This window comes from Balaenoptera musculus, chromosome 11 (genome assembly GCF_009873245.2).
Source record: "Balaenoptera musculus isolate JJ_BM4_2016_0621 chromosome 11, mBalMus1.pri.v3, whole genome shotgun sequence".
Classification (NCBI taxonomy): Eukaryota; Metazoa; Chordata; class Mammalia; order Artiodactyla; family Balaenopteridae; genus Balaenoptera; species Balaenoptera musculus.
Window position 1 is genome coordinate 65,728,045 of NC_045795.1, and position 19,166 is coordinate 65,747,210.

The window sequence follows — 19,166 nt, forward strand, 5'->3', positions numbered from 1 at the left end:
TCATGTTATTTCATTTTGCGCGTTAACATGTATTTGTTTCTAAAATAATTTTTTATTCTGGATTCAAGGATCAAGATTATAGGACTGGCCCAAGTGAGGAGAAACCAAGCAAGCTTATTCGATTAAATGGGGTGCCTGAAAATGCAGCAAAAGAAGAGGTAAGGCTTTTTTTCTTTTTCTTTTTTCCTTTTCCTTTCTTTTTGTCAATTAAAAAAATTTTTTAAACTTTTTATTTTGAAAAATTGTAGATTCCCAGGAAAGCGTAAAGAAATATTCAGGGAAATCTTGGTTATCCTTCACCCAGCTTTCTCCCGCCCGTCCCCCAGTGTCAACATCTTGTATTACTGTAGTACAGTAGCTAAACCAGGAAATTGGCTTTGGTATAATCCATAGAGCTCATTCATTTTTCACCAGTTACACATGTACTCAACTGAGGTGAGGTTTGTTAAAAAAAAAAAAAATTATGACAAATGATTGCTGTCCTTAGACCTGATAATCATCCTTTAGGGGATGATCCAAGATGCAGTTACATAAAGATGCATAAAGATGCGGTTTACTGACAGTAGTAAAAACTGGGAGCTGCCTAACTTCTCAGTGGTGAAGGACTTGGTGACTAAACTATGGATGACCTTAAGGAAGAGTTTGGTCAGAATATACAACAACCAGAGCAGACAGTGCTTTACTCTGTATTAGGCATTGTGTGATGCTTACAAGCATTAGTTCATTTAATTATCACAACATCCTATGAAACAGGTACTCTTTATTCATTCATTCCAAATATTAAGCACTATTGTATTCCAGGCAGTGTTCTAGGCACTGAGTGATATAGCAGTGAACATTATGAAGTCACTGCTTCCATGGATAATAAAAATAAGCAAAAAAAAAAAATTCAAGCAGTGATAAATGCCCTGAAGGAAACTAAAGTAAGGGTTTAGAGCATCATTGGGGTATAGGCTATTTTAGATTGGGTAGTTAGGGAAGACATCACTGAGGAAGTGACATTTGAGCCCAGGCCTGAATGCAAGTGAGAGAACAGTCCATTTGAAAATGGGGAGAAGAACTGACCAGGCTGAGGGAGTTCAGGTGCCATGGCCTTGGACTGGAAAGAGCTCAGTGCATCATCTTATGTTTAAAAGATGAGAATCCGGATGCTGAAAGGTTACACAGCACATGAGCAGGAGAGGCTTGGAATACAGGCAGTCTGATTTCAGAGCTTGAGTTCTTGAGGTTATGCTCTTCTGCCTTTTTTATGTACTTGAGAATTTTTAAATAATTATGTTCTACTTATTCAGCAGTTTTTGAATGCCTGGAGTGTGTATGGCTCAATTTTGCCTTTGTAAATTAATCATAGCTTTAAATTACGTAGAATAAAAGCCACTAGGGGAAATATAATATTCAATATTTGATTGTGATGTGTATCATTACTGTACATACCATATTCTTGCAGATTCTTAATGCCTTTCGGACTCCTGATGGCATGCCTGTAAAGGACTTGCAGTTGAAGGAGTATAACACAGGTGAGTTTCATGACTTGCATGCAGCCTTGGGTTAGGAAGAGTCTTTGTCAGATCTCTTCATCTTGTGCTACTCAAAATTTTTTTAAGAAACCATAGTTAAGATTTTCGGAAGTCTCCTGTTGATGCCTTCAAATAACAGCCAGCTTTAGTGTTAGCTGTGGTTCTTTGTGGACGTTTGTCCACACATAGGCAATAAGGATGCATGTTCCAGTTCTTCTGAGTGCCTGTGAGATATAAAGTGAGTGTTGTAGCATTTGTCCCCAAATATATTTTATATAATTAAATCATTAAACTTACTGCTTATGTTCTTCATGGTGGTGGAATGTTTACGTTTGAGCCTGGTAAGATTTTAATTATCTTACTATATGTAAAATTTTACATTTCATTTCTTCAGCGTGGAATTTTCAACTTTCCAGAGAAATTGTACAGATTAGTGGTTTCTTGAAATTTTAGTCTTATTCTGCGAACAGACTCCTGCAACAGCTATTTTGTTGAAACCCATGAATAGATCCAGAAGAGCTTTCTTTTTGACCTCTGTTCTGTGGTCTGAACTGCAGATTAGATTTTCAGAATATACTCCTAGTATTTTAGAGTACCAAGTTTGGTCAGTTTCTTCAAATCTTATTACAGAAAAAGTAATCAAAAGTGAAATGCCATGCACTCAAGGTATTGGACCAGTATTTTTAGGACTACACATATGAAGTGGTTTAAAAACAAAGGTAATATTTAAGTTATCTATTTTGCAGAATTTTAAATTGAAGAAGTAGAGCATTCGTTTTTTCACAAAACTTAGAATTTCAGTAATTCATGTTAAAGAACTCTTCAAGTAAGAGTAAGCCATATTTTTGAGTAGATAGTTTACTTTTAAACAGTTTACCATGGAATAAAATTTTTGCATTAACTAGATAGCTTCTTTCAATTGGTTCTACAGAGGAAAACTATCCACAAAAATAAATTTTTGTGCTTGAAATAATCTGGTGTTTGAGTTAAGTACAGAAATTTTTTTTCTGTAATTTGACAACAAACTCAGAAGCATTATTTCTCAGGAAGCTATTGTTTCCTTGTTTTAAATACGTCAACTCTAAATTTGTGGAAACATGACTAAGAGTAGTTATGTTGTTCTTGCACACCACTTTTTTGGCAGGGTGGGGCATGTGTCTCATACAGACTTTCTTGATTTACTATTAACTTTGGGAATTAAAAATAGAATTTATAGGCTGCCGTTGCTTTTTGACTCATAGGGCAATAATTTCAGCTTTTATCTTGTTTCCTGAACTGTGCTTTCGTTAAGTATTGGTATTTTTAGGAAAAAGACATGTCTTGATGTTTAAATAGCAGCAGTTGCAATTCTTCCATTTCTTTAGTACTCATTGACTTTCTATGTATATTGTCGGATTTATTAGCAGAGTAAAACCTACATTAACTTACACAGTTTACAGAGGGAGTTCTTAAATTTCCTGGCTGTGGTAGCTATTAAAATTGTAGCTGGCACACCAGAGATATTGATACACATGTGAAATCATTCAAGACAGGACAGTGGTTTTATAAAAAAAAAAAAAATCAGCTTTCAGGAAATGCACTTTTTTGGCATTTTAATATATGAAGTGATAGTATAATAAAAATATATATATGCACATACATATATGTGTGTATATATATATATATACCTTTTTAAATGAATGGATTGGATAACCGGTCCCATGTTATCCATATTACATCACTGTGTGGCAAGTAGAATGAACTTTTAAAATTATCGGTCAGATCATGTTATTCCCCTGCCTAACACCCTTTAACACCTTTCCATCTCAGTTGGAAGAAATTCCCAACTTCTTGTTTTGACTTACACAGTCCTGCATGAGTTTGCCCTTGGCTGTTTGTCTGACCTCATCCCATACTGCTCTCCACCTTTCTTATTATACTCTAGCCACACTGAGCCTTTCTGTAGTCCTTGGCGAATAAAGACTTCTTTCTCTGTCAGGGCCTCTGCACTGCTCTTCCCACTGATCCTCACTTGTCTTTTGGGGTTTAGTTCTTGGCTTCAGTTTCAACTCTCAGAGGCCTTGCCTCACCATCCAATCTAAAATCACTCCTCAGTCATTTTTTATTGTATCTGGGTTTGTTATCATAGGATTTATCACTTTGATATTTTTCTCAGTGGTTTTGTGTGTCTTATTCCTCTCACTAGAGAGTTAGCTCCATGATAGCAGGAGCCTCGTCTGTCTTGTTCCCTCCTGTTTACCCAGTTCTTGACACTATGCCAGGTCCTGATGGGTTCCCAGCATGCCTGGAATGAATAATGTGGTGTATGTGGAGTAATGTATATGGAGAGCAGCTGTGGTCTCCTTTCAGGTGAGGTGCATTAAAAGGTAGTTTAGGTTTCACAGCCGTGCACTCTTATGTATCTGCTGAAGAACATACCTTGAAACAATCAGATGTTCTGAGAACTTTAACATTTACTTGTTCAAAGGTTTTGAGTGAATTTTAATAGAAATGGTGTCTTTTATAAATGGCAGTCAATTTTTTAGGCTAGGATAACTTGCAGAGACCATGTAGGATGGATGTTGATCATAAGAGGGGGATTGTGGGGTAGAGTTCATCCTTTTAGTTGATGTATTGGGGAGCTAGTCTGTAACAGAGAAAACATTAATGCCTCTTCACTGACTCAAGTAATATCAGTTTAATTTTTGTCTCATTTAGAGCTGTATAAGTACAGGGCCACAACTTCTATCCAAAATCTGTGGGGTCAGATGAATTTATGAATTTTTCTGAATATAGAAAGGTAATGTGGTACGTAGCTCATACATGAATTATTTCTCCCAGTGGGATGTGTATCAGGCGTAATACTTCTGCAACAAAATGAATATTCTCACTAAGAAGATGACTATAAAGAGACTAAGTGTAGTATATAGGTCAAGATTTGTCTCCAAATGACTTCACTGAAAATTTACCAAAAACTTGGTATTTAGGGGATATTTGGATTTTGGAATTGCAGATAAGGGACTGTGAACCCACACATATTGTGTACGTTTGAGTTTTTCTATTGCCATGTGCAAATATATAATAACCCTATTAGTTGTAAAAGTACCTTGACTTACATGATTATATTCCTGGGGAAAGTATCAGGAATGAAATGTCTTTTGGTGACTGAGCAAACAAATTCTGGTATACACATACAATGGAATACTACTCAGCAGCAAAAATGATGAAACTATGTGTGCATGTAACAACATGGATGAATCTCAAAGGCATTATGCTAAGTGAAAGAAACTAGACTCAAAAGGCTACATACTGCCCTGAAAAGAAATAAAGTACTGATACATGCTACAACTTGAATGAACCTTGAAAACATTATGCTCAGTGAAAGAACCAGACACAAAAGACCACATATTGTCTGATTCCATTTATATGAAATATCCAGAATAGGCATATCTGTAGAGACAGAAAATGGATTGGGTAGTTTGGTGGTTGTTAGGGGCTGGAGAAGAGGGAAAAGGGGAGTGACTGCTTAATGGGTATGGGGTTTCCTTTTGGGGTGATAAAAATGTTCTTCTGGAACTAGATAGTGGTGATGGTTGCATAACACGGTGAATGTACTTAATGTCACTGAATTGTACACTTTAAAATGGTGCATTTTATGTTCTCTGTATTTGATTATAATTTTAAAAAATACTGCATACTGTATGATCCTATTTATATGACATTCTGGAAAAAGCAAAATTATAGTAATAGAAGATAGTGGTTGCCAAGGTATTGGGGGAGGAGTTGACTGTAAAATGGAAGCATAAGAATTGGGGGGCATAATGGAACTGTTTTATATATTGATTGTGGCAGTGGTGTATCAATGTTAAATTCACTGAAGTTGGTAACTACTGTGGTTATGTAAGAGAACATCCTTATTCTTAGGAAATACACAGTGAAGTTTTTAGAAGTAAAGGACCAGGATGTATGCAGTTTTCTCTCATGGGGTTTAGAAAAAAAATTTGATGAATATGGAGAAGGAAGGGAGTAGATATGACAACATGTATCAATAGATGAAACTGGTAATGGGCATATGAGTGTGTTCTTTGTACTGTTCTTGCAACTATTTTTGTAACTTGGAAATTATTTCCAATAAAAATGTGAAAAACTGACGTAAATCTGATGTATCCTATTTTTAAACAATCAGCAGAAATCTTGCAAGATAAAGACTACAGTGAACTATTTCTGTCAACAAACTATAGAGCAGTGGTTCTCAGAGTGGATCCTGGACGAGCAGTGTCAGTACTACCTCTGAACTTGTTAGAAATACATATTTTCAGACTCCTTTCTAGACCTTCTGAATCAGGAACTCTGGGGGTGGGGCCTACCAATCTCTCCTTTAACAAGCCCTCCATGCGATTTTTTTTTAATGTCTATTTTATGTATTTATTTATTTATTTGGTCGTGCCGGGTCTTAGATGCGGCAGGCAGGCTCCTTAGTTGTGACATGCGAACTCTTAGTTGCAGCATGCATGTGGGATCTAGTTCCCTGATCAGGGATCAGACCGGGGCCCCCTGCATTGGGAGTGTGGAGTCTTTTTTTTTTTTTTAATTTTTTTATTTATTTATTTGTTTGTTTATTTATTTATGGCTGTGTTGGGTCTTCGTTTCTGTGCAAGGGCTTTCTCCAGTTGCGGCAAGTGGGGGTCACTCTTCATCACGGTGCACGGGCCTCTCACTATCGCGGCCTCTCTTGTTGCGGAGCACAGGCTCCAGACGCGCAGGCTCAGTAGTTGTGGCTCACGGGCCCAGCCGCTCCGCGGCATGTGGGATCTTCCCAGACCAGGGCTCGAACCCGTGTCCCCTGCATTGGCAGGTGGATTCTCAACCACTGCGCCACCAGGGAAGCCCGGGAGTGTGGAGTCTTAACCACTGTGCCACCAGGGAAATCCCTCCATGCGATTTTTGATGCACCCTGAATTGTGAGAATGATTGCATTAGATTATTTGTTTATAGTCTTTATTCTAGAACTTTTTTGCACCGTTTAAAATAGACAGTAAGCAAGTGGACCTTCTGTAAGTAGAAAAGCCTAATGCATATGTGCCTTAAGAGCCCATGGCAGGGCCTTGCCTACCTGATATCAGTTCTGCTGTACAGAGCTGGGGCAGGAACTGGAGTAGTGTTGATGTTATTTTATGTTCTTAGTTGTTCTTTCTGTTTATGTAGCATACTTCCTCCAGAGGTCTTGGAATGGTTGTAGATGTTCTCATTCTCACAGTATTTCTCTGATATTTGAATGCAGACAGAACTGCTGTTGATTTTTAGATGGACTTGAATACTGACAGTATAAAGCTTGCTGTGATTTTTTTCCCAAAGGAATTTGTATCATTTAAGTAAAAACAGTATAGCTTATGGATTATGTTTCCTAATAAGTCTCAGACATAGAAAGTAACTCTCTTACAGTAAACTGAAGTGCTACAGAATTGTTTTAGTACTGCTTCATTAAGTAGTGTCAGAAAGTTAGAAGGTTAATAGCGTGGTGTTAGTAGGAAGAAACAATATCTTGCTTTGATTCTGTCAGTGTTCATACAGTGAGTGGACACAGTTTTTGTGACCCTGTGAAGGAAATTTCTTCTTAGGAAGTAAGCATTTGCAGCAACCAAGTCACTTGGTCTCATACCCTAGCATTTTGGGTATATTGAAAGTGTCAGAGGCTCTCTGCATTTATTAAGGAAGCAGGCTCATATCCTTTCATTTTTCACAATTGAAATGGTTTGAGTTTTTACCTCTGTGTTGATAAAACAGAAGTGCCTTCCTTAAGAAAAGAAAAAACTCTGAGAGGATCTTTCAGTTTAGGGGCAGAAATCCATTGTGAAATGGGTTGACACTGATGATACAAAACATGCATAGTTTATGGTATTCCAGATGGAGTAGCTCAACATCATTTATAAAAAATAAATTATAGTTGGAAAATGCAAATACACATTTTTGCTTTTTTTTTCTGGCACTTACAGAATAGACAAGTAAAACTTTTAGTTCTTAGGGGAAAACTGACCAATCAGAAAATATCACACTTACTTGTCACACCTCTAAAACTACAGAAGATGTTTTCAACCAGGAGACTTACTGGGTTTGGTACCACATTTGGGGAGGGTGTTTACAGATGAGCCTTAAGGAAAGGTGGCTGAGCTTTAAAAATAAGAATGTCTGGGAAGCCAAGAGGCACTTTTTAGGGCTGTGTGGGCCTTGTGGAGGCAGTGGATGGACTCTATGGCTGAGCGGAGAACAGTACACCTGGAGAAGCATCCTGTGATGCGGTCCTAGAGGGATCAGGTGAACTGGGGAGAGGTGCTGGAACTAGGGTTAATTTTAGTCATCCTTGGCATTACCTGGGGATTGGTTTTGTTTATTTCATTTTTAATGTTTCCCACCCCAAAGACTTTGAGTAGAAGGTCCTGTTAGAGAATATGGATGTTTTGTGACTCTTACCCTCACTTTAAGGTACCCTCACCTCTCCTGAGAGATTACCTTGGTGTAGACTCTGGAAATGGACAACTTGGCTAAGTACCATAAGCAGAGACATGAGCGAGTTGTCTCTGATGATGATGTATTCTGAACCTCATTAGGTGGTGTGTTACTTACTGCAGAATAGGGGCTCACTGGACTATTGGGAATGATAGCTTGAGGTCCCTGTAGACTTTATAGGAGCAGTAAGGCACTAAGGTTTAGTGACTAAGGGAAGTTTGAGTTTAGGTCTGTCAGCTAGTAAGGGGAGGGGTCGCCTAAGAGGATATAAGTATGTTTTCAGGGCTTGGTCAGGTCTGGGTACTTTTGAGGGTTTGTTGCTGACTTTAAAGTAGAATCCCAGTACTGTTTTGGAAAGCAAGACTTTAGAATTTCTGGTTTTTTGTTTTTTGTGGTTTTTTTTTTATAAAATGTATTTATTTATTTAAGAATTTCTGGTTTTACTTAATCTTTTTCTTTGGGGTAGTTAACTTTCCTAACACTTAAGATGAAACTCATTTTCTATTCTGGGAGCTGGCTTATTCTTCAATTTAAGCTTCCTTATTAAAACCCCTTAAGTTAGCAAGGATGGTTAGTGGTAGTTTGCAGCCCTGGTAGGGAAGTTTTAATATTTTTCTTGACTTTGTTATTGGGCTCCCTGCATGCTACCTTTCCTTGGGGCTTTTGGGTGTCGAGTCTTTTTTTTTTAATATGGTATTAATTAATTGATTGATTGATTGATTATTTATTTATGGCTGTGTTGGGTCTTCGTTGCTGCACGCGGGCTTTCTGTAGTTGCAGCGAGCAGGGGCTACTCTTTGTTGTGGTGCGCAGGCTTCTCATCGCAGTGGCTTCTCTTGTTGCAGAGCACGGGCTCTAGGCACGCAGGTCAGTAGTTGTGGCTCACGGGCTCTAGAGCGCAGGCTCAGTAGTTGTGATGCATGGACTTAGTTGCTCTGTAGCATGTGGAATCTTCCTGTACCAGGGCTCAAACCTGTGTCTCCTGCGTTGGCAGGCAGATTCTTAACCACTGCGCCATGAGGGAAGTCCTGGGTGTAGAGTCTTAATCTGGATCTGAGAATGGGACATCCTTCGCAGCCCAAGGCATCACTTTATTCAGAAGCAAGGACCACCAGCTTGGCAGTTTTTGGTTGGTAGACTATGTAGCATTGGAGGTCTCTATCTAAACCACACAGGACATCTGGAGTTAGAACAGACAGGTGACAGTATAGCATGACAGTGATGAGCAGATGCCTTAATTGGCAGGTTATATTCTCTTCCCTAGAACTATTTGGCTGAGATGGAGTTTGCCTCTCTGAAATGCAGAAGGTGTTTGAACTGTTTATAGCCCTGTGTCGGTTCACTGCCTTTCTGAGTTCCTCACTCTTCTTTTTTTTTTTTTTTTTAATGTCTGAAACATTTATATTAACATATTTCCATACAAATAACCCAGTGAAAGTTTAGTATTAGTTGTTTTGTTTGTTTTTTTATACTGCAGGTTCTTATTAGGCATCAATTTTATACACATCAGTGTATACATGTCAATCCCAATCGCCCAATTCAGCACACCACCATCCCAACCTCACCGCAGTTTTCCCCCCTTGGTGTCCATATGTCCATTCTCTACATCTGTGTCTCAACTTCTGCCCTGCAAACTGGCTCATCTGTACCATTTTTCTAGGTTCCACATACATGCATTAATATACGATATTTGTTTTTCTCTTTCTGACTTACTTCGCTCTGTATGACACTCTCTAGATCCATCCACGTCTCAACAAATGACTCAATTTCGTTCCTTTTTATGGCTGAGTAATATTCCATTGTATATATGTACCACAACTTCTTTATCCATTCGTCTGTTGATGGGCATTTAGGTTGCTTCCATGACCTGGCTATTGTAAATAGTGCTGCAATGAACATTCGGATGCATGTGTCTTTTTGAATTACGGTTTTCTCTGGGTATATGCCCAGTAGTGGGATTGCTGGGTCATATGGTAATTCTATTTTTAGTTTTTTAAGGAACCTCCATATTGTTCTCCATAGTGGCTGTATCAATTTACATTCCCACCAACAGTGCAAGAGGGTTCCCTTTTCTCCACACCCTCTCCAGCATTTGTTGTTTGTAGATTTTCTGATGATGCCCATTCTAACAGGAGTGAGGTGATACCTCATTGTAGTTTTGATTTGCATTTCTCTAATAATTAGTGATGTTGAGCATCTTTTCATGTGCTTCGTGGCCGTCTGTATGTCTTCTTTGGAGAAATGTCTATTTAGGTCTTCTGCCCATTTTGGATTGGGGTGTTTGTTTCTTTGATATTGAGCTGAATGAGCTGTTTATATATTTTGGAGATTAATCCTTTGTCCGTTGATTCATTTGCAAATATTTTCTCCCATTCTGAGGGTTGTCTTTTCGTCTTGTTTATGGTTTCCTTTGCTGTGCAAAAGCTTTGAAGTTTCATTAGGTCCCACTTGTTTATTTTTGTTTTTATTTCCATTACTCTAGGAGGTGGATCAAAAAAGATCTTGCTGTGATTTATGTCAAAGAGTGTTCTTCCTATGTTTTCCTCTAAGAGTTTTATAGTGTCCAGTCTTATATTTAGGTCTCTAATCCATTTTGAGTTTATTTTTGTGTATGGTGTTAGGGAGTATTCTAATTTCATTCTTTTACATGTAGCTGTCCAGTTTTCCCAGCACCACTTATTGAAGAGACTGTCTTTTCTCCATTGTATATCTTTGCCTCCTTTGTCATAGATTAGTTGACCATAGGTGCGTGGGTTAATCTCTGGGCTTTCTATCTTGTTCCATTGATCTATGTTTCTGTTTTTGTGCCAGTACCATACTGTCTTGATTACTGTAGCTTTGTAGTATAGTCTGAAGTCAGGGAGTCTGATTCCTCCAGCTCCATTTTTTTCCCTCAAGACTGCTTTGGCTATTCGGGGTCTTTTGTGTCTCCATACAAATTTTAAGATGATTTGTTCTAGCTCTGTAAAAAATGCCATTGGTAATTTGATAGGGATTGCATTGAATCTGTAGATTGCTTTGGGTAGTATACTCATTTTCACAATGTTGATTCTTCCAATCCAAGAACATGGTATATCTCTCCATCTGTTGGTATCATCTTTAATTTCTTTCATCAGTGTCTTATAGTTTTCTGCATACAGGTCTTTCGTCTCCCTAGGTAGGTTTATTCCTAGGTATTTTATTCTTTTTGTTGCAATGGTAAATGGGAGTGTTTCCATAATTTCTCTTTCAGATTTTTCATCATTAGTGTATAGGAATGCAAGAGATTTCTGTGCATTAATTTTGTATCCTGCAACTTTACCATATTCATTAATTAGCTCTAGCAGTTTTCTGGTGGCAGTTTTAGGATTCTCTATGTATAGTATCATGTCATCCGCAAACAGTGACAGTTTTACTTCTTCTTTTCCAATTTGTATTCCTTTTATTTCTTTTTCTTCTCTGATTGCCGTGGCTGGGACTTCCAGAACTATGTTGAATAATAGTGGTGAGAGTGGACATCCTTGTCTCGTTCCTGATCTTAGAGGAAATGCTTTCAGTTTTTCACCATTGAGAATGATGTTTGCTGTGGGTTTGTCATATATGGCCTTTATTATGTTGAGGTAGGTTCCCTCTATGCCCACTTTCTGGAGAGTTTTTATCATAAATGGGTGTTGAATTTTGTCAAAAGCTTTTTCTGCATCTATTGAGATGATCATATGGTTTTTATTCTTCAATTTGTTAATATGGTGTATCACATTGATTGATTTGCGTATATTGAAGAATCCTTGCATCCCTGGGATAAATCCCACTTGATCGTGGTGTATGATCCTTTTAATGTGTTGTTGGATTCTGTTTGCTAGTATTTTGTTGAGGATTTTTGCATCTATATTCATCAGTGATATTGGTCTGTAATTTTCTTTTTTTGTAGTGTCTTTGTCTGGTTTTGGTATCAGGGTGATGGTGGCCTCATAGAATGAGTTTGGGAGTGTTCCTTCCTCTGCAATTTTTTGGAAGAGTTTGAGAAGGATGGGTGTTAGCTCTTCTCTAAATGTTTGATAGAATTCACCTGTGAAGCCATCTGGTCCTGGACTTTTGTTTGTTGGAAGATTTTTAATCACAGTTTCAATTTCATTACTTGTGATTGGTCTGTTCATATTTTCTGTTTCTTCCTGATTCAGTCTGGGAAGGTTATACCTTTCTAAGAATTTGTCCATTTCTTCCAGGTTGTCCATTTTATTGGCATAAAGTTGCTTGTAGTAGTGTAGTCTCTTAGGATGCTTTGTATTTCTGCGGTGTCTGTTGTAACTTCTCCTTTTTCATTTCTGATTTTATTGATTTGAGTCCTCTCCCTCTTTTTCTTGATGAGTCTGGCTAATGGCTTATCAATTTTGTTTATCTTCTCAAAGAACCAACTTTTAGTTTTATTGATCTTTGCTATTGTTTTCTTTGTTTCTATTTCATTTATTTCTGCTCTGATCTTTATGATTTCTTTCCTTCTGCTAACTTTGGGTTTTGTTTGTTCTTCTTTCTCTAGTTTCTTTAGGTGTAAGGTTAGATTGTTTACTTGAGATTTTTCTTGTTTCTTTAGGTAGGCTTGTATAGCTATAAACTTCCCTCTTAGAACCGCTTTTGCTGCATCCCATAGGTTTTGGGTCGTCGTGTTTTCATTGTCATTTGTCTCTAGGTATTTTTTTATTTCCTCTTTGATTTCTTCAGTGATCTCTTGGTTATTTAGTAACGTATTGTTTAGCCTCCATGTGTTTGTCTTTTTTACGTTTTTTTCCCTGTAATTCATTTCTAATCTCATAGCGTTGTGGTCAGAAAAGATGCTTGATATGATTTCAATTTTCTTAAATTTACTGAGGCTTGATTTGTGACCCAAGATGTGATCTATCCTGGAGAATGTTCCGTGCGCACTTGAGAAGAACGTGTAATCTGCTGTTTTTGGATGGAATGTCCTATATATATCAATTAAATCTATCTGGTCTATTGTGTCATTTAAAGCTTCTGTTTCCTTATTAATTTTCTGTCTGGATGATCTGTCCATTGGTGTAAGTGAAGTGTTAAAGTCCCCCACTATTATTGTGTTACTGTCGATTTCCTCTTTTATAGCTGTTAGCAGTTGCCTTATGTATTGAGGTGCTCCTATGTTGGGTGCATATATATTTATAATTGTTATATCTTCTTCTTGGATTGATCCCTGGATCATTATGTAGTGTCCTTCCTTGTCTCTTGTAACATTCTTTATTTTAAAGTCTATTTTATCTGATATGAGTATAGCTACTCCAGCTTTCTTTTGATTTCCATTTGCATGGAATATCTTTTTCCATCCCCTCACTTTCAGTCTGTATGTGTCCCTAGGTCTAAAGTGGGTCTCTTGTAGACAGCATATATATGGGTCTTGTTTTTGTATCCATTCAGCCAGTCTATGTCTTTTGGTTGGGGCATTTAATCCATTCACGTTTAAGGTAATTATCGATAAGTATGTTCCTATGACCATTTTCTTAATTGTTTTGGGTTTGTTTTTGTAGGTCCTTTTCTTCTCTTGTGTTTCCCACTTAGAGAAGTTCCTTTAGCATTTGTTGTAGAGCTGGTTTGGTGGTGCTGAATTCTCTTAGCTTTTGCTTGTCTGTAAAGCTTTTGATTTCTCCGTCGAATCTGAATGAGATCCTTGCCAGGTAGAGTAATCTTGGTTGTAGGTTCTTCCCTTTCATCACTTTAAGTATATCATGCCACTCCCTTCTGGCTTGCAGAGTTTCTGCTGAGAAATCAGCTGTTAACCTTATGGGAGTTCCCTTGTATGTTATTTGTCGTTTTTCCCTTGCTGCTTTCAATAATTTTTCTTTGTCTTTAATTTTTGCCACTTTGATTACTATGTGTCTTGGCGTGTTTCTCCTTGGGTTTATTCTGTATGGGACTCTCTGCGCTTCCTGGACTTGGGTGGCTATTTCCTTTCCCATGTTAGGGAAGTTTTCGACTATAATCTCTTCAAATATTTTCTCTGGTCCTTTCTCTCTCTCTTCTCCTTCTGGGACCCCTATAATGCGAATGTTGTTGCGTTTAATGTTGTCCCAGAGGTCTCTTAGGCTGTCTTCATTTCTTTTCATTCTTTTTTCTTTAGTCTGTTCCGCAGCAGTGAATTCCACCATTCTGTCTTCCAGGTCACTTATCCGTTCTTCTGCCTCAGTTATTCTGCTATTGATTCCTTCTAGTGTAGTTTTCATTTCAGTTATTGTATTGGTCATCTCTGTTTGTTTGTTCTTTAATTCTTCTAGATCTTTGTTAATCATTTCTTGCATCTTCTCAATCTTTGCCTCCATTCTTATTCCGAGGTCCTGGATCATCTTCACTATCATTATTCTGAATTCTTTTTCTGGAAGGTTGCCTATCTCCACTTCATTTAGTTGTTTTTCTGGGGTTTTTTCTTGTTCCTTCATCTGGTACATAGCCCTCTGCCTTTTCATCTTCTCTATCTTTCTGTAACTATGGTTTTTGGTCCACAGGCTGCAGGATTGTAGTTTTTCTTGCTTCTGTTGTCTGCCCTCTGGTGGTTGAGGCTATCTAAGAGGCTTGATGGGAGGCTCTGGTGGTGGGTAGAGCTGACTGTTGCTGTGGCGGTCAGAGCTCAGTAAAACCTTAATCCACTTGACTGTTGATGGGTGGGGCTGGGTTCCCTCCCTGATGCTGTGGTGGTCAGAGCTCAGTAAAACCTTAATCCACTTGACTGTTGATGGGTGGGGCTGGGTTCCCTCCCTGTTGGTTGTTTTGCCTGAGGCAACCCAACACTGGAGCCTACCCGGGCTCTTTGGTGGGGTTAATGGCAGACTCTGGGAGGGCTCACGCCAAGGAGAACTTCCCAGAACCTCTGCTGCCAGTGTCCTTATCCCCACGGTGAAACAGAGCCACCACTCGCCTCTGCAGGGGACCCCCCCCAACACCAGCAGGTAGGTCTGGTTCAGTCTCCCCCAGGGTCACTGCTCCTTCCCCTGGGTCCCGATGCACACATTACTTTGTGTGTGCCCTCCAAGAGTGGGGTCTCTGTTTCCCCCAGTGCTGTCAAAGTCCTGCAATCAATTCCCACTAGGCTTCAAAGTCTGATTCTCTAGGAATTCCTCCTCCCGTAGCCGGACCCCCAGGTTGGGAAGCCTGATGTGGGGCTCAGAACCTTCACTCCAGTGGGTGGACTTCTGTGGTATAAGTGTTCGCCAGTCTGTGAGCCACCCACCCAGCAGTTATGGGATTTGATTTTACTCTGATTGCGCCCCTCCTACCGTCTCACTGTGGCTTCTGCTCTGTCCTTGGACGTGGGGTATCCTCCTTGGTGAAGCCCAGGGTCTTCCTGTCAATGATTGTTCAGCAGCCAGTTGTGATTCTGGTGCTCTCACAAGAGGGAGTGAGAGCACGTCCTTCTACTCCGCCATCTTGGTTAATCCTCCCCTCACTCTTCTTTAGGTAGAATTGCTTCTGGCTTCTATAGTCCTCACTTGTCTTTTTGGTCAAATGCATAGGTGGCTTTGTCTGAATCTTAGTTTGTATAAGGCTGTATGGGGCTTCCTGTGCCTTTTGGTAGTTAGAAGAATTCGCTGAAGAGTTCCCTCTGATGGAGTAGCAAGAAGAAAAGAGTCATTAATCAGCCTGCATAGTGCAGGAGCCTGCTTGAGTCCCAGCTTCAGTCCAGGGAGGAAAAGTCATTTATACAGTTACCTTCAATGGGAAGCAGATAGAGGCCATCCATAAAAACTATTTATGGGATTTAAAGTACATTGGCTTCTTCCTTTAACTTTCCCCTTGCAGAACATCTGATTTGTGCTCACCCTTTCTAGCTTACATTCTCTACCCTCAGAATGTAAATTAAAGCAATTTTTCCCTACTTCCATGTTTCTTACTTAGGTTATCACTTAGGTCTTCTATCTAAGTTAAATACAAGCCTCTTAGGAACTATTTGGTGGTAATGATTACACTACTTTGTGAATATACTACTGAATTGTACACTACTGAATTACACTACTTTGTGAATATACTACTGCATTTTATGGTATGTGAATTACATCTCAATTTTAAAAAATAAGCCTTCTTGAAAATTGGTTGACAGCTTTTAGAGGCAACAGGATTAAAAGAGAATAACACCTAGGTGAATGCTTGAAGGTAATCACTGGTCAGAGAGATCAGCAAATAAAGTGATGTCCCCTGAGTTTCAGAGAAGTAAAATAAATCAAGACTTTTCGTGGATATTATAGGAAATGATCAGACAAGAAGTAGAGAAAAATGCATACAGATGGACCTTTTTTGTGTGCTTTCTGGAGGGCTCATTGTACCTCTGTTCCAATGCATATTTTTTAAAAAGAATATTTTCAACCTCTAAAAACGTAATTGGGTTGTAAGAATTTGTAAATTCTCAGAGAGAAGCTATTTTCTACATAGGAGACCTTTGGAGGCCTTGAAGGTCTTGGTTATTTCAGTCTCAGTATTGGGGAAGTTTCTCTACTATTTCTCCTTACTAAAAGAGGGCTGCTTTGCCTTCAGGGGAGTTGTTTTTTTTTTTTTTTTTTTTCAATAAATTTATTTATTTATTTTTGGCTGTGTTGGGTCTTCGTTTCTGTGCGAGGGCTTTCTCTATTTGTGGCGAGCGGGGGCCACTCTTCATCGCGGTGCACGGGTCTCTCACCATCACGGCCTCTCTTGTTGTGGAGCACAGGCTCCAGACGTGCAGGCTCAGTAGTTGTGGCTCACGGGCCCAGTTGCTCCGCGGCATGTGGGATCCTCCCAGACCAGGGCTCGAACCCGTGTCCCCTGCATTGGCAGGCAGATGCTCAACCACTGTGCCACCAGGGAAGCCCCCTTCAGGGGAGTTTTTAAATGATCTGGAGCACTTTGAGATGTTTAGAGTGGTCTGAAACGTGACTTCCAAACCACCTCAAAATGTACCTTAGGAACCAGGATAGGGGAAATGGTAATATTTCATTTGTAGAACTTAGTCCTGACTCTGTTGAAAGAATGTTAGTTTTGTTGTGGTATTCCCTCTTTTGGTTTTGTGGGGCCTACTGTTTTTTGTTTTTGTTTTGACCACGATTTTTAAAACTAGATTTGGACTGGAAAGAGAAAAAAAAAGATATTCATTGGCTTGGTTTATATCTTTCATGGTTCAGTCAGTTGTTTTAGGGGCAGGGGGAACAGGAAAAACAAAGTAAAATAAGACAAAAAATTCCTTTTGTATTTATTTGAATGCCCACCAGTGCTTTAGCATTTATCAGAAATGAGTGTTGGTTGTCACAATCGTCAGATACATGTTAGAAAACCCCGTGGTACAGGAGTTGGGGTGGGGGCTATGGAATAGTACTTCATAGCTCTGGTGAGGGAAAGTGACTAGATAAGATCATTTTGATTTTAATTTTATTTATTTATTTTTTAACTGAAGTATAGTTGATTTACAATGTTGTGCCAGTCTCTACTGTACAGCACAGTGACTCAGTTATATACATATAGACATTCTTTTTTTATATTCTTTTCCATGATGGTTTATCAAAGGTATTGAATATAGTCCCCGGTGCTATACAGTAGGACCTTGTTGTTTAGATAACATCATTTAAAAAGATGAATCAAATGTCCCTGACAGGGTAGGAAAATCATTGCTTAATAAATGAAGCTTAAGCTTCATTAGGTTTTTCCTAATAACCTAGCAATTGAATTTGTGTCACAAATTAAATGATTTCCTGCCTTTGCTTGTCTTCAAATCAAAGAAGAAAATATTAGTCCTGTTGTCTTATCTCACACTCCAAGCTACAAAAATTCCTGGTAGCAATGTGTGAGGTTATGTGTGAATTGGTGGTTAAATAATATTTGTGTAAGTATTGGGATATGTTTCTTCAACCTGAAAGTATTAGTTAACATTAGTTAACATGTATGTGCTAACTTTGGAAATAAAATATTGGATGAGTAGATCCTCTCAAGAAATTTTTGTCAAAAATTCTGACAGACTTAATTTTAATTTCTAAAACTATGCAATGGTGTTATGTTGAGGGAGTAGAGTGTTCTGTTTGTCTAATTGTAAGTAATTTAAAATTCTATATTTTTTAGAAAATTTTTCATTTTAGCTTTCAGATTAATATCAAGTCCTAGAAAGTGCTCACCTTGTTTATAAGACAATGAGTATGTTTGACAATGTACAAGCATATCTGATGAAAGGTTTTGGTAAATCTTTGTCAAGAATAGTCCTGTATTTTAAAATGACTGCATGGAGGACAAGTGCCGTCAGTAAGTTAGCTGATTACAGTGGTGTTTGCAGTTGAACTTGGCATGGGGTGGGGGGAGTGGGGGCGACAAACTTCATGTAAATTGAGAAATGGAGGTCTGAATATGTTCTGGAGTGATGTCAGCAGAAAGCGGTGTATGCCTCTGTGTCATATAGGCAGAGAGATGGTGAGAGATTTTTTTTCCTCCTGACACCAACCAATTCTGGCACTAAGTGGGTATCCTATAATTCATTTCAGTTCTGACACTAACTACCCAGAGTTAGCGTCAGACTCCACAGGTTTAAGGGCTTAGTCCCACAACACTGCCTTTACTTCAGATGCCATTCACAAGTATCAGATCCCCAGGTTACCCATACGTCTGTTGGAGGTTCTCACAATCCCCCACCCCCTTCAGATTTGATAATTTGCTAGAATGGCTCACAAGACTCAGGGAAACACTTAACCAGTTTATTATACAGGACCAGGTGAAGAGGTAGATAGGTACTTAGGTCTGGAAGGGTTCCAAGCGTAAAAGCCTCTGTCCCATGGAGTTAGGGTGCACCACCCTCCTGGAATGTGGATATGTTCACCAACCTGGAAGCTTTACAAATCCCATGATTTAGAAGTTTTTATGGCGGTTCCATTATGTAGGCATTATTGATTACCTCATTGGCCATTGGTGATTGACTCAATCTCCAGCCCCTTTCCCCTCCCTGGAAGTTAGGGTATGAGGCTGAAAGTTCCAAGCTTTTAATCAAGTCTTGGTTTTTCCGATGACCAGGCCCCATCCTGGAACTATCTAGGAGCCCACCAGGAGTCGTCTCATTAAAACAAAAGACTCATCGCTCTTATCACTCAGGAAATTCCAAGAGTTTTAGGAGCTCTGTGTCAGGAAACTGGAGCAAAGACCAAATATCTCTCTATGATACCACAGATGGGGATCCTAAAGCTGTATCTG

At 38.9% G+C, this 19,166-nt stretch overlaps 1 protein-coding gene across 3 annotated transcripts in view; it reads left to right on the plus strand.

Moving 5' to 3' along the window:
• Window positions 1–19,166, plus strand: part of RBM6 (RNA binding motif protein 6) — a 111,148-nt gene that overhangs the window by 26,780 nt on the left and 65,202 nt on the right. For all 3 annotated transcript variants that reach the window (XM_036867979.1, XM_036867980.1, XM_036867981.1), the window contains exons 4-5: window positions 69–158; window positions 1,448–1,517. In XM_036867979.1, coding sequence (XP_036723874.1) covers window positions 69–158; window positions 1,448–1,517 — 160 coding nt within the window. The remainder of the gene's footprint in view (window positions 1–68; window positions 159–1,447; window positions 1,518–19,166) is intronic.